The 15561-nt window shown below is 45.2% G+C and overlaps 1 protein-coding gene across 1 annotated transcript in view; it reads left to right on the top strand.

Moving 5' to 3' along the window:
* Positions 1 to 15561, top strand: part of NOX5 (NADPH oxidase 5) — a 246625-nt gene that overhangs the window by 226944 nt on the left and 4120 nt on the right. The window contains exons 10-13 of the mRNA XM_069221267.1: positions 9905 to 9949; positions 12365 to 12489; positions 12586 to 12670; positions 14897 to 14996. Of these exons, the coding sequence (XP_069077368.1) occupies positions 9905 to 9949; positions 12365 to 12489; positions 12586 to 12670; positions 14897 to 14996 (355 nt within the window). The remainder of the gene's footprint in view (positions 1 to 9904; positions 9950 to 12364; positions 12490 to 12585; positions 12671 to 14896; positions 14997 to 15561) is intronic.

Here is a 15561-nt window from a genome sequence, read left to right on the forward strand (position 1 = left end):
AAGTATATTCCATGCAATTCCCTTTCAATCTCAGTAGAACATCACATAAATCAACATTTTCCATCATGTTCAGCAAATAAGCTCTCATCTTTGGGGAACTAATTTGTATCCTCTCTGAGGACCTGTCTAGAGCATTATGCAGTAAGACATTGAAGTCCCCTCTTAGGATAATAGAAGCTTTAAAATGGAGAAGGTTTGCAAAGAGCTGAGATAACGAGGTGGTGTCATCCATATTTGGGCCATAATAGGTTACTAGTGTATGCACAGAGTCATAGACCTTTATCTCTGTGATTATCCATCACCCTCCTTCATCCGTCTCATACAAACTAGACTCACCTCTGAATTTAGTTTTAATACCAGGGCAATTCCTTTGGTACAATGTGCTTGGTCTGTTGCTACTATGGTCTCCACCCATATTTGCTTCGAGAAAAGATCCTTACACTCCTGTCTCAAGAGATGTGTCTCTTGAAGCAAAAGTATGTGGGCATTGCTTTCTTTTAAATATTGTAAAACTATTTGCCACCTTTTAGCTACCCGAAGCCCATTTACATTCCAGCAGAGAATCGCCCAGATTTTAATCGTGTTTCTCTTACCCAAACCCATTCCTTCCATTCCAGTTCCTGCTGTACCCAGAGCCAATATATCTAATTGGTGCTTCAATCTGACTACTAATCACCTGACTGAAATTGAGGACGTCAATTTATTTTTCTTTTCTCCCAATGCTCCCCACCACAAGTGTCTCCCTGTGGGAACCCTAAGGAAAACCATCACCACACCTTCACACTTAATTTCCACTTGAGTGCCCCCCCCTTCTTTATCTGAGCAATAAAATCATCCAAATTTGCTGGTTCATAAAAGTTGTGCATCTTATTTTGCCGTATAACCTTCATGATAGCTGGGAACCTCAGTTGTGCCGTGACACCCAGCTTCTTCAGATCCTCCAGTCTTTTTCCCAGCTCCCACTGTCTGTCGGCCGTCTCTTTAGAGATGTCAGATCTAATTCTGAAAGTTACCCCTAGTGCTTACAGCGAGCCTGATTTCAGGGCTAGCCCCAATATTTTCTCTTTCACAGAATATGAAAGAAAATTTACCAAGATCTTCTGAGGATTTTTCCACCCGGTGTGTTATTTAAAAGGGTCTCTGTGAAGTCGCTGAATTTCTGCTTCAGGACTGTCCATCCAACAGTCTTGCGGGAAAGAATTCCTCAACAAATTGACTACAAATGTTTTAATATCTGCCCCTTCCATCCCTTCTTTAACCCCCAGGATTCTGACATTATTTCTTCTAGCATTATTTTCTATTCTTTCGAGTCTTGTGTTTAGGCATGTCACCTCCCGGGCATTTTCTTGCACCTCAGTTTGAAGGACCTGAAACCCCAATTCTAAGTCCTGAGTACGCTGGGTTAAGTTCTCAATTTTGGCTTCTAGGCTGGAGCAGGTGGCCTGAATCCCTTTATGGTTTACCTCCGAGATTGAAAAGCGCTCTTTAATCTTGTGTGATAATTGAGCAAGGGTCTGCTGAACCAGATCCCACCCGTTGGGCCTACCATTCCGTGTACCTAAGTCTTCCGTCTCTTGGGCCTTAGACTGCGTCCTGCTCCCTCCCATGAGAATCCCTTCAGATGGATCAGAAGTGTCCACCAAAAAACCTGCAAATCTATTGTGCGCTGTTAGCATTGTTATCACTGGAAGGTCCGCAGTGGAAGATGACTCCGCAGAGTCAGTTCTCTCAACATCCATGCCTCTCGCTTCGTACCAGTGCTCTTTTACTTCCTTCTGCTTCGCCTTAGCCTCTCTAATGCAGCCACTTGTATTAATTCCAATTTTAAAGTACGGTTCTAAAGAAGGAGTAATTCTCCGGGGGTTTTTGACTGAACACGCCTTTTTCTCAATTGGGAGACCCCCTACTACTGTTTTCGCCAAGGGGTTTTTGGAAATAGGAGCTCTCACTAGAGAGATCTTCGACCGTGGTCTAGTTGCTCTAACAGGGGCCCTTACTTTCATCTGTTCTAGGCCGGTACTGTCTTTTCGGCCAACCTCCTGTAAGTTACGAGGTCTAAAAGACCTTAATGAGTGTCTCTCAGCACAACCCTGCTTCATGTAAGGTACATTTCTATTGTATTGGACCCCAAGGTCTGCCCCTGCCCCTAGGCCCAGCTCACCGACTAGGTGTTGATCATCATTCTCCATTAAAAAAGGAGCTGCCCGTTCACTTCGTCTGCTACTTTGACTACTCTATCCCAGCACTTATCTCTCTTTCGAGACGAAAGTTCTATTTTGTTCTGACTCTGCCGCCATCTCCCCTGACGTGACCACCTAATCGACAGCTGTCCCTGCCACTAGCAGCCCTTGTAATGCACTACCATTATTCATGGCAAAAGGGCACATGTGTTGGTCTACATTGTGGCTTCGGAAGCAGCAATAGGGGTATGGTCACCAGTGACACACCACCTCTGTCATTCACAGTGGCCAGTATGAAGGCCAACAGGGTGAAAGTGCAGGACCAGCAAGTAGATCTACAGCCTGTTCCCACACACCCTTAGCCTGCAGTCCCCACTCAATTCTCACAGCAGCCCACAGCCGCAGATACAATGCTTCACCCTTAACTTGTCGTGCTTGCTCCCCCTTTAGCAGATTTCTTGCATTCCCCTCTTGTACCACAGCACCACTTTCTCCCAGCCCGTCCCCACAGAATAAGACTGATCTCAACCCCCACACCAGCTCACTCAGCGTGAGCCCAATCACCCTTCCCGTTCCATCCCACATCCTCATTATACTCTTCTCTCTTGGATCTGAATAGGCGTCTAGCACTACATGAAGAACAGATATTCTGTGAATGCATTTGTAGACCTATGTGCAAGTTTATGAGTGTTGGGTAATTCAATGTGTGCTGTGTGAGAGTATGTATAAGTGCTGAGTGACGGTGAGTGCTGTGAATGCATATTTAGCGTTGTGAGCGCTGAGTGGGAGGTGTGCCTATATGCGTGCTGGGTGAGTGATGTGCCTATATGATAGCTCACTCTCCCCTTACATGGACACATGGTCTTTCAGCTGTGTGAATAATAGTTGAGGGGAGGACGATGCCTTTTGAGGCGCTGTAAGGAACTCATCATGTCATTGACAAGTAGGGTTTCAGGTGTAACATAAACTAGGATTATAGTGGTGTCAATTAGGGACTTAGGGTGGAGAAAATAAGTTATCAGCTGATCCTGCATCAAAATGTCTTCATTGGGAGCAAATTTACTTTTTTAGAGATGTGTAAGCCACTGAAGTCCAGCGCCAAATCCAGAACTCAGAAAGATGTATTTTCTGGAACCTCGAGCCAAGACTTCATGTGGCTTCTCCCACCCCCCTCCCCTTTTGTCAATAGCAAAACCCACTGCCTCTTCATCTAGTGGTTAAATTGTGCAATGTGAAACCAGGATCCTAGGATTAAATGGTTTACCTGCTTGACTAAATTGTGTGACCCTAGGCAATTACCGTATTTCATTGTGCCTCCTTTTTCTTTGTCCTCTCATTTGAGTGTACCTTTAAAAAAAACTAAATGTAGGATGTATGTTCTACAGAAACCTCACTTGTATATGTTTGATAGATTTTAGGATCAAATCTGTTTATTATTTTGAAAGTATAAACATACAAAGTACAACACATCTCAGGGCAGTACCTGAAATATATCGCTCCAGCAAAGACCACAACTCTGTCAACAGAAGTCCTCCCATTAAGCTCTTAATCTCTGGACCGCACCACAGGCAGCCTCCCCGCCATCCCCCATTTCGCAATCCAGAGAGTAGGCTGGAAACGTCCAATAGTCTTCCAGGTTGCGAGTCCTGCTAATGTGAACCACCCATACATATAAGTAAAACATTCTAACAATGCTTCCCCTCCAGAGTCCGTCATCTCCCTATCTCTCCAGGCCCCTACTGCCTCTCCACCTCCAACTCCAGTCCTCCGAAGTCCCCCTCACAGCATCCTGCACACAGTTCAAGTCAATCTCAAAACTCTCAGATAGGCCGGGCATGTCAGTTCCGTAAACTCTGAGGCTAGTATCTGAAGGAATGGCTTCCATAATACACTCAAATCACCCATTCGCTGCTGGGAGGCCAGAGTGAGTTTCTCCATAGCCAGGATAAACCACAGCTTCTGGAGCCATACTCTGTCCGTACCCCAGAGAGCTAGAATCTGCTGTAACGCAGCATTAAGCGCCAGAGCCATCTGCCTCCCCTTTAGCGATCTTAAGGGAAAAGTAAGGGGATTGGGTAACCCTAGCACAGTATACGATGGGAACCTTGGGATCTCAGTGTGAAATGCTGCATCTATATCATCTAGTATACTTTCCCAATAGCAATGTAACTTGGGACAGTGCCAGAGTAAGTGCACCAATGTACCTGTGGCTCCACAACCCCTCCAGTACAGGTCCGACTTACCAGAACTCCATGCGTGGATGTGCGCTGGAGTGTAATACCAGTAGGAGGCCACTTTATATGATGTCTCTGTCCCTGCTGCATTTTAGGCTGTGTGGTGCGTTCTATAGAATATACAATCCCACTCCTCGTCCGTAAATTCCCTCTCCAGTTCTCTCTCCCATCTCAGTTGCCCCCTTGACTTGGGCAGGCGCTTCTGCCCCTGCAGGAGTCGATAGATTTCAGAGATGGCAACCTTATCGTCCTTCTTTAGCAACAGCCATTTCTCGAATGGTGTAAGAGGCCTATCTATTAATGCTCTATTAGCCAGCAGAAGGGCCCAGTGCCGGACCTGATAATACATCAGCCTATCCGCCTCCAGTAAGCCATACATCTCCTTCTTCTGGTCAAAGGACAGTACCCCATGTTCATCAAAGAGGCTTCCCACTCTCTTACAGCCCCCCTCGTACCAGCGTCTCAGTCCTTCTAGATTGAGTCCAGGCTCAAAGTCAGGATTCGCTCCAATGGGGGTCATCAGGGACAGAAAAGACGTCAACCCCGAACGACAGGCCACAGTGTCCCATATTCGCAATGTTGCTCCTGTGACCGGAGAAGAATAAAGTCCCCCAGCCCTATGCCGACGTAAGAGCCAAGGCTCCTTCCATATATGGGAGCCCGCTACTGCTTGGTCCATAAAGCAACAATGTTTCTCCGTGAGCGGGCGATTCCACTCTAAAAGAAAACGCAGCTGCGTTGCCTGGAAATAACACAAAAGACATGGAATCCCCAATCCCCCCCCCCACTCTTAGGGCGATACAAAACCTGTCACGGCAGACACGCCGGTTGACCCTCCCAGATAAACCTCAGGACCGCCGATTGAAGAGTAGCGATTGTCCGAGGAGGTGGGGTCAGTGGAAGCACTTGAAACACATAAAGTATGCCCGGTAAAACAGTCATCTTGACCGCCGCCACTCTGCCCAGCCAGGACAACTTGTGCCTCCCCCACAACTCCAGATCTCGCTGTACCTCGCGGATCAACTTCGTATAATTCAAGCTCGCTGTCTTCGCGGCAGACGACGTCAGTTCAACCCCCAAGTAGGAAAGGCGCGAAGAGGACCACTGTAAGGGGTATCTAGCTCTCAAGTCTTCCTCGTGATCCGAATTCACCAACAAGCTCAGGATCTGGGATTTCTGCATGTTCACCTTAAATCCCGAAACCTGACTAAACTCAGCTAGTATCCCCATAAGCGCAGGTAATGAGGTCATAGGCTCTGCAACAGTAAGGATCACATCATCCGCATAAAGAGTAATGAGATGATGGTCTCCACCAAATTTCACACCGGAGACCAGAGGACTGTCCCGCAAACGCTGCACGATGGGCTCCATATATAGCGCAAACAAGAGGGGGGAGAACGGGCATCCCTGTCTAGTCCCAAGCCTAACTGGGAACGGTAGGGAAAGCACGCCATTAACTCGAACTGCCGCCCTAGGAGACTGATAGGCACACCGTATCCAAGACCTAAACCCAGGACCCAGATCAAAACGCTTCAATACCTGGAAGAGGTATGGCCAGTGAACCCTGTCAAACACCTTTTCGGAGTCTTTAGATAAAAAAAGCGCAGCCCTACGAGATTGATTTATTTTATCTAACAAATGCAGAAGCCGCTTCGTGTTATCACCACATTGTCGGTTTGCGATAAAACCTGACTGATCCGGATCGATAAGACCCGGCATATAAGGATTGAGGCGACATGCAGGACTCCCGGTGAACAGCTTGGCATCAATGTTCATGAGCAAAATCGGCCTGTATGAAGCACACTCTTCTGGGTCTTTACCCGGCTTATGTATAACAGCAATGGTAGCGTCTAACATGCTAGGCGTCAGGGCTCCCGTCGTCTGGAAGGAATTAAAAAGACGCACAAGGAGCGGGACGAGCTCCGCACAGAAGGTCTTATAGAATAACGCCGTGAACCCGTCGGAACCAGGGGACTTCCTGGCCTTTAGGTGCGAGATAGCCGACATAACCTCATCTGCTCTTATCGGCTGGTCCAGCAAGGACGCCTCCCTCTCCCCAAGAGGGGTGACTGCTATGCCCTCTAAATAAGACTCCAGGGCCGCATCGTCCCGCTCATCCGCCGCATACAGCCCCCGGTAGAAGTCCGCAAAAACTTCTGCAATCTGGTCGCTCGAGTGGGCCTCCCCCCCAGAAGGGGAACGGATTCGTTTTATCACCGACGCAGCCCGTTGCGCTTGTAGCCGGTGCGCCAAGAGCTTTCCGCACCTGTTGCTCCCAATATAGTATTTATGCCTAAGTCGCACTACTGCATACTCCGCTCTATCCCAATCCAGCCGTTTCAGCTGTTGCCTCACCTTCTCTAGCTCCCGCCAAATTCTGGGTGCCCCAGTGGATTTATGGGAACGCTCCAGTATAGCCACCCTCTGCTCCAACTTCTCCCTTATCTCCCTCGGTGCCTTATTGTCTCTCGCGAACAGTGCCATTACCTCGCCCCTCACCACACCCTTCAGGGCCTCCCAGACAGTCTCCACAGAAGTGCTGCCATCGTCATTGAAGCTAATGTAGTGCGAGATCGTGCGCCGGAGCGACACTACCACTGTCCCGCTCTGCAACAAGGAATCCCTAAAGCGCCAGGTCGGGGCGCCCACTCGGCCCAGCTCCATGGTAAGCTCTACAGTAACGGGAGCATGATCGGTCAAGGCCCTAGGTTCAATCGTGGCCTCCCTGACTCGGGCATAAACTTGTGTGAGGCCAGGAAAAGATCGAGCCATGCATAGTGCTCCTCAGTCCTCTCCGACGTCTCTAGGCCCCTCTCCAATAGGCCCAGCAAGGCGGGTACCTCTGCTCACCAGTTTCAGCAACCTGCGTAGCGCTGAGCCCTCGACTCGAGCCTTCCTTACCAGAAGCTCTCTGCCCTCTCCATGTGCGCCGCCGCTCCCCCGCGGCCGAACTGCAGGCCGCCGGGCCCCATGTCACATCGCAGCAGGGACGGCGGCCCTCCTCTCACGCCGGCCGCAGGCACCAGCCCAGGATGCGCCGTTCCTCGCGCACGACACTGTAGCTGCCGGCGCTCTCAATTCTTTGGGGTGCCTCGGGTACCCCCACGTCAGGCACCATGGCCGGGCCCCGCGGCCTTCCAGGCCGGGAGTCCTGAGGTGAATTCAGAGGCCTGGGCGGCGGAGATAGGACCAGCACGTCCACTCAGGCCGCCATCTTGGCCACGCCCCCTGATAGATTTTAATGTTTCTCTATATGTTATTTAAATACTTCCACGGTTCCCATAATAATTTACTTGTATCTTGGTGCACTAATAGCATCATCATTGCAGACATTGATATATCTAGGTTTTTGTTTAGAAACTATGCAGTAGATTTGCTAAAAAACAATGCAACGCAGAGGAGCAACTAAAGTTGCTGCACTGCATTGTGTGTGAGGAGAGAGTAGGACAGCGCCGTATCTGTTAAGCTAGCTCTGATGGACAATCAGGCTACCTAGCGCCAACATGCATGTTTGCATCATAGTGCAAAACTGTGTGCATGATGTCTAGCATAGGTTATGCACTATAAGGGTACTATTCAATTGCAAAATACTATAGCTAGGAAAACTTTAAAACTTTTCCCACTTTGGATACATGCTGTACACTGTAGCACAAATGCAAGGTTCGAAACATTTGGAGAAATAAAAATATTTTCTCCTTTTTAACACCTGCCTCAAAGAGGCGTTATTTTGGGGGCACGAAGACTTTTCTACAATTGTTAGTAAATAGGACTTTGCATTAAAAACCATGGAAACATAGAACATTCATGCACTGCCCACGGAACAGCCTCCTGATGCAAAGTAAAGTAAAGCAGAACAAAGCGCTGCTTTGCGTAACTTTCAGGCAATTTGCAGTGCAAAACAAGTTTTACGCTTAAAGGTAAATTCTAAATGAAGATTTGCAAGCCCAGTGCATTAAGTTTGTAAATCTGCTGCAAGACGTGAAAAATGGCACTTAATGCAGCAAGCAGTTCATTCTAGTCTTCTGAAGTGAAAGACTTTTACACTAATTAAATACACTTTTTGAAGAATCCGTATCACATTTTTTACTGGACTATTCACATCCCATCCAGAGGGCGCTCTTTGTGTTAATGCTCTTAAAGTCGAGCCAGATAATTTACTGAGCTCCGGTTTGGCTCTCCCCATTAATAATCTGCCGGCCAACACAGTAAAAATACTCCCCGGCTGGCAGCAACAATTCTTACAAGAGTGGAGACGGTAGGGGGCGCAGGAGGACGAGAAAGCAGACGAAAGACTCATTATCTGTTAAATTGTGTTTTAAAGACCTGCAAAGTACTTCCAACGCATCTCAGGCGTCAGCCCCAACTCAAAAACTGCCTATGTCCACGAGATGGGGCTGCACAGTCCAGGCTATAGCGGACAAGGCGGGGTGGGGGGTGTTAAGCCGTTTCAGTTCGAACGGGCGTTGCGCGTCTGCATAAGGTTTATTATTTTCATTGCGGTGTCGTATGTAAGCATATTAATGATTCCTACATAGGACACTATTTTGAGGGAGGGCGGAACAGCCACTCGTCTCCATTTTGCACCTCCTACCCCGGAAAAGACTTGCTATGTTAGTGTGCTCATTTTTCTCAAGGTAACTTAATTTGGTTTACTTGGCAACTGAATTCATTGCTGTTTGGACTTAGCATGGGCATACAAGATAAAGTTTAGGAGTAATGAGACAGCCATTAAAAGCTATCGTAAGTGGTTCAACAGGCAGAATTAAATTTTTAGTGCTGCATGTACCATACAGGCTCTGGTGACCAACGGCCAGATGGAATAAAAATTGCTCACAAAAATTTGGGTCCAGTTTGTGACCAGTATTTTTGTGACATATTGAATGTTCTGCTGCCTAATAAACGTTTTTACATTCCCAAACGGGCAAGGGGTCCTAACAAGATTTTGCGAATGGATTACTACCCCAAATCAGTAGTCCGTAACTTTGCAATGGGATGCAATCAGATTATAGTCACAGAACATAGAAGGGACACCCACAACACGCCCCTTCCAAATTCTAAATCGGTAAGGAGTCGCAGCCCATTTTAGGAGTCAGTAAAAGTCTGTTAAAAAATCACTGGGACACAGCCGTCTGATGTCCAGCTCTGCCTTGACTGCGCCTATGAGTTTTCTTATTTCCAGTCTATACCCACCTCTTCACACCCCACGAGTGACCTTCTTTCTGAGGAAAACTATTTCCCCCTTTCTCTAAATGACATCTACTCAATCTTTCAAAGGGGCAGTATAGTTCCATTACCACGGTTCACAAGCAGGGATAAGTATGTGAAATCACTAGCTCACTGCCAATTGTAGCCCTGAAATCATTTAAATGGATTAATATTAGAAGGGTCGAGGGGCGTAATTATCGAGGATGGATATATTCCGAGCTATCAGAGAAAAAAGATGTTAGTCTCCCAAAAACTCATGTTTTTACTTGATTATGTCTTTGACAGGTGTCTGCCAAAATCAATGAGAACCACAGATTTTGCAACATTAAGGTATGCTTCTGACTTTGTTCGTAGGAGTGGAGGTAATGTTTGCAACATGTATTGCTTATATGTTATGATATATTAAGTTCAAAAGTGATGTGCAAAGCTTTTTACCAAGTGAGTAAATGTTGCAATCCACATCAGATACCTATGCTGATTAGGGAACATGCACAGCTTGCTAAAATTAATTTAGGATGAACTTTGCAATAGATCAAGGGTCCTCAATGTTAGGCCCGCGGGATGCTGGGGATCCAGCAGGCCTTTCCTTGCAGCCCAGCGACCTTCCTTTAGGGCCCCTGGTAAACAGCAGCCAAGAAATAAAGCAATTCGAGTTCTATTTTTTGTCATTGCTGCAAGCCAAGCAGAATAGTTTTGTGATTCTGGGCATTTTTTTAAATTCATTTCAGTTTGCTCATAAAATGTCCCATAGAACAAGTGAAATGACTGAACAAACAAAGCCCAGCACCAGCAAAAAAAAAAAAATGATGTTGCAACGGCATATTTTGTGACCTTCTGGTAATAGGCTTTGTTTCTACAGCTAGTTCAGCTTTTACTGTTAGCCTAGCAGCGCTGCTCGTAGGTGAAATCTTAGCTGAGTAGACTGTGCAAGTGGATAAAACGTATGGGAACTGTGGTCATGAGTATAACATGACAGGGTTAGTGAGTGTAGGGAGGGGGCCAGCAGGTGGCTAAAAAGAACATAATAATTTGTAAGTATTTTGATGATCTTTAACCTGTATGTAACTGCATATAAAATGTAATGCACAAACCGTAACTGAAAAATGAGTGGAAATGTAACTAAGGTGGAATTGCACTGTTTTGGTAAGAATGCTCAGTTTGATCGCGTGTAACGGGAGGGTAACTCACTTGAATCACAATGCGGGAAAGTGACGTGTATTCATAGTGTTATTGTGTCCCATCCTGTGACAATAGGCACTGTGAATATGCACATCATTAGTTTAAGCATAGCATAGGTTACACTTTTTAAAACATGTATAGGCTACACACAGTGGGCAGCTGCAAAATGTGCAAAAACGATTTGAAAAAACATTTTCTAGTTTTGAAAGGTGTTTTTCTTTTCTCACCCCACCACATCTCCCAGGAGATGCCCCAGCATCAATACCACCCTCTGGCACACCCCATACTGTACTTTTTGCCCCCAAGAAAATGTGTATTTAAGAACTAATGCACTGCACCTATTTGACCTCTCTCTGGCACTGGTAAATCCGCTTTACTTCTGACTGACAGCAGGTGACTTCGGGAGTAAATATAAAAGGGCTTTCCTATTGCCATAGGAACCTGGTTAATATATAAACCGATTGAGCCCTTCAAGTGATTTCATCACTTGAAGGGCTCAATAAAATATCCCAATGGACCTGCAGTATAATTCAGTGATACAGCAGTATATGTTTTTTTCAAATGAAACTGAAGGAAACCCAGATCAACTGCTGAGAATTGTCAGCGTTTTATAACAAAAAATAGAATATTGTAAAGTTGCTACATACGTTTAAAGTTAGAGTGAATTGACAGCGATGTGCTCATTGTATCAAACTGCTTTCACGCTGACAAAGAAACGTAAAAAACAACTAAGAGAGAAAATGCACTTCTAACTGTCATGTAAATTCAATTGGCTATGACCAGTAGAAAATTAGAGAACGATGCCTTTACGTTTCCGCATGAGAGCCAAAACAACAGCCCAGATGTTTAAGAATGTTGATATTTCGATCCTGGGAACATTTTGGAAGATCCTTCATCAGGAGGAAAACTGATGTACACTTCAGATAGCACCCTTACTCATCAAATGATGAGGAATCTAGAGAGCTGTGTTCTGACTTAAATGGGCATTGCTCCTGCTGTAATGTGCATAAAACATCACAAACAGGAGGGAGAAACAACGGCAAGCATTTTGGATGGAGTGAAAAGAACCACAGTGAATCATCATTGTCTGTGTCACAGTGACGATCTACTGTGGTTCTTTTACACAAAATAACCACAATGCTTCATTATTGGCTGGTTTGCACAAGATTGGCATAATTGAGTATTTGGGATGTGGGTTTGGGATTGTACATGCACAGAATAAACTCAGCAGACATCTTTGAAAAAGATCTTCATAACAGTGATAAAATGCCTCTTGGAAAAACCATTACCACTACCAAGTCTTCAGAGAAACAGACTCAATCTCAATTTAACACCATAACATAATTGTTTGCCAAAAGTAAGTTACACATTCTGCGACACAAAGAAATTAAAAACAAATACTAACAACATACAGCCAGATCTTTTGTTTTTGTCAGTGCCAGTTGCATAAGGTTGTGGCAAATACGAATCTGTGAAGGAGTCTCTGATTGCAGTACCCTGTTAAGAAAATTGGAACAAGATCCCTTGAGTAGTTTACAAGTGTGTGTTTACTCTTGCCCCTTGCAGTGTTACGTTGATGGGCCTTTCGGCACCCCAACTAGAAGGATCTTTACTTCGGAGCATGCAGTGTTGATTGGAGCAGGCATAGGAATTACCCCCTTTGCTTCCATTCTTCAGAGTATCATGTACAGGTCTGTAGATGTGTGCTTAATGGTTACTGTTGTTTAAGAGAGCTGATGCCAAATGCATTATCATCGTCCATCTTTAATCCTTGTATGTTTCCCCAGGTATCGTATGAGGAAACAGAACTGTCCGAACTGCCATTACTCCTGGTGTGAACTCATGAAAGACAATGAGATGAAGTTGAGGAAGGTGAGGGGCAGCAATATGATACATCATTGCTCATCCTTACTTTAGTAAACCTTACCCAGCTCCTAAACTGTCTAATGTCCTCTTCTAAGATTACCTATTCTTGTGTTTTTTTCAGCATGGCTCATTCTCTCTGATCTAGTGTCCTTTGTTCTCTAGAGTACTTCAATCTAAGAGTCTAAAGATCAGCATTGAAACACAGAGCCTGCTTTAGGTATTAAGTATATCAATAATCAATTCCAATTTAAGAAGGGTGCTCATGATTGCCATAGTAACAGGCAACATTCTGGCCAACAAGGTGCTTGCCTCAAAACCTCAAGGCCGTCATCAGTTATTGGATTAGAAGCTCCTTGGTGGAACTTGTATATGTTGCATATTTTGGAGCAATCTTAAGAAAGCGTTCGAAGAATGTGGTATTAGAGCAATAATAATGTAGCAATTTGTAGTTCACAACACTTCCAGAGACTGATTAGCATGATGTCTCTTTTGCTATCAAAACCAGAAATGCTGCAGTACTTAAAATGCAGGAACTGTAGGCCTCATTTACAAGCTTTTGGCTCAAGGCAGTACTCCAAGCCTTCTTGCCGCCCTGCATCAAAAGAAAAAGGGCAGGAATGCGCTGTATCTACAAGATACGGTGCATTCTTGTCCTTGTCCCCTGTGCTGGCACACAAATTGCTGCCATGTGCCAATGCAGGCACCCTTGCACCATGGTGCAAGGATGCCTGTGTTGTGGGGATGATTCTTTTTGTGGAGGAAGTGGTACCTTCCTGCACAAAAACAATCAGAAGAGGCAATTTCCGCCTTCTATGTCTTCTACAGAATGCAGCACACATAGAACAAGAAAATACGGGAAAAAATAATATTATTTCCCGCCGCAGCGCAACCCTTACGCCACCCTTGGGGAGGCGTAGGCTTTTGATGCTTTCCCAGGTTTACAAAACCATGTAAATCTGGGAATGCTTCAAAATCCATGGGTGTTGCGTGGGGACATCCATTGCAACACCCATGGAACTCCTCCACTGCGCAAAGTAAGGCAATGCAGCGACTTGCGCTGCGTTGCCTTACTCCATATCTACAAGGCCATGTAAAGTCACTCAAAGTGGCGTTCCTTGTGCTTGTATATATGAGTCAGTAGCCTGCGCCGCCAGTGCGTCACAAGAAGTGATGCACTGGCGGCGCAAGTCTCTTGTAAACAAGCCCCTGGTTCCTTTCGTATCCTGTCACATACTGTTTGCAGCCTCGGAGTCCCAAGGATCCTTGACACTGTTACTGACAGTCGTACATTCGACTCTACACCTACAAACCTTTCCCCACTCCCCTCAGTCGCTAAGCCAGGACACAACAAACTGCCAGACTGCTTTGGGATGGCCGGCTGGACCATACTGGGAATTCTGGAAAGAGAAGATATTGGCCCACCTATGAAGAACCTGCATTGACTACCAGAATTGCATTGGCAGCTTCAGAGGGAGTAGGCAGTGGTCCAGGAAACCACTTCATGATCTCCCTGTTTTCCCAAACGGCACACCTATATTTTTTATTTAAAGAATAACTGGTTCCTTTACGAACAAACTCGAGCTGCTTTTAGAAAAGTTTCCCATTTGGGAATTTGAGCACAGGGATGGTGGTCTGCTGTCCTTTGCAGATCAACATTTATATGTTTTGTAGCCAATCAGACTGGTCGCAAATTGCTGCCTGCATAATTATAATTCTTATGCAGGTCAAGCAGCTGGCCCTTACAAATGGTGATTTTGTGAACTGACCTAAAAGTACATAGGTTAGTTTGCAAAATCAAGTCAATAGGTAGGAATCGGAGTTAACAAAGAAATGAGAAGTCCCAAAGAAAAATAAATATTTCCTTTGCCACTGTGGCTAGACTACTGCCTACGTATTTTGAGATCTCTGCTGGCCCAAGGTGTGAGTCTATTTTTCAAAAAGAAAAATGTAATGACCCCACATCCTGTCCATTTCATACAACCGAGTTACAAGTTGGCTTCTGCAATGTTGATCTCAATGGCACATTTTTAATGTGATTAAAAGTAAGTTCACTATATGTCGAGAAGTGTCAAAGAAGATTTTACAAGATGGTACTTGCAACATTTCTCATTACGAGGCAATAAATGCTTTATCAAAATGTATATTTCGCTATCAGAATTTTACCAGACATGCTTATAATCTTGCATGAGTGTTGAGTAATAAGCACACTAAAATCACAGTTATTTATTGCAGGTTGACTTCATCTGGATTAATCGGGACCAGAAGTTCTTTGAGTGGTTTGTGAGTCTTCTAACCAAACTTGAGCTGGATCAGGCAGATGAAGAACCAGATGGTGAGGCTTAGAGTCTGACACAACTAACGGTCTCCTCTTTTTTTCATCAGCAGTACTTCTAGCCCAGGGTCTTGTTAAAAGAATTCTCACTGCATATTGAAGTCAAATTATTTGTAGATTGGTGGTGACTAAGTTTCAAAACGTGCATGCAAAGGTATAAATCCATTAATTCAAGTAAACTCTCACTACAAAAACATATGGGCACGTTAACATGGATTTAGGCTATTTTCAAGCTGGCCCCACTGACATTGTTGTCTACTGCACCCAATCTTGAGGCCTCCTTGTGAAGGACAAACTGTATTGCCACAATTGGTGTCTCTCCCAATTAAGCTGATGACATCATCCTGGACCTTGAAGAGTTTAAGCAACTCTTCCAATACAACAGCATGTGCTTCATGTCTTCTTTAAATGGAGAATTCCTTGATGTGGTGTTAAACAAAAGCCTCTTCCACATACAGTAATTTGAAACCTTTACAAGGCAAGCCTGACAGATGACCTGCTTGGCACCAGTTCTTCTGAGCATCTCACGTCTAGAGTGCTCCCAGCTTCCTTAAAGGCTAATCAC

This window comes from Pleurodeles waltl, chromosome 3_1 (genome assembly GCF_031143425.1).
Source record: "Pleurodeles waltl isolate 20211129_DDA chromosome 3_1, aPleWal1.hap1.20221129, whole genome shotgun sequence".
Taxonomy (NCBI): domain Eukaryota; kingdom Metazoa; phylum Chordata; class Amphibia; order Caudata; family Salamandridae; genus Pleurodeles; species Pleurodeles waltl.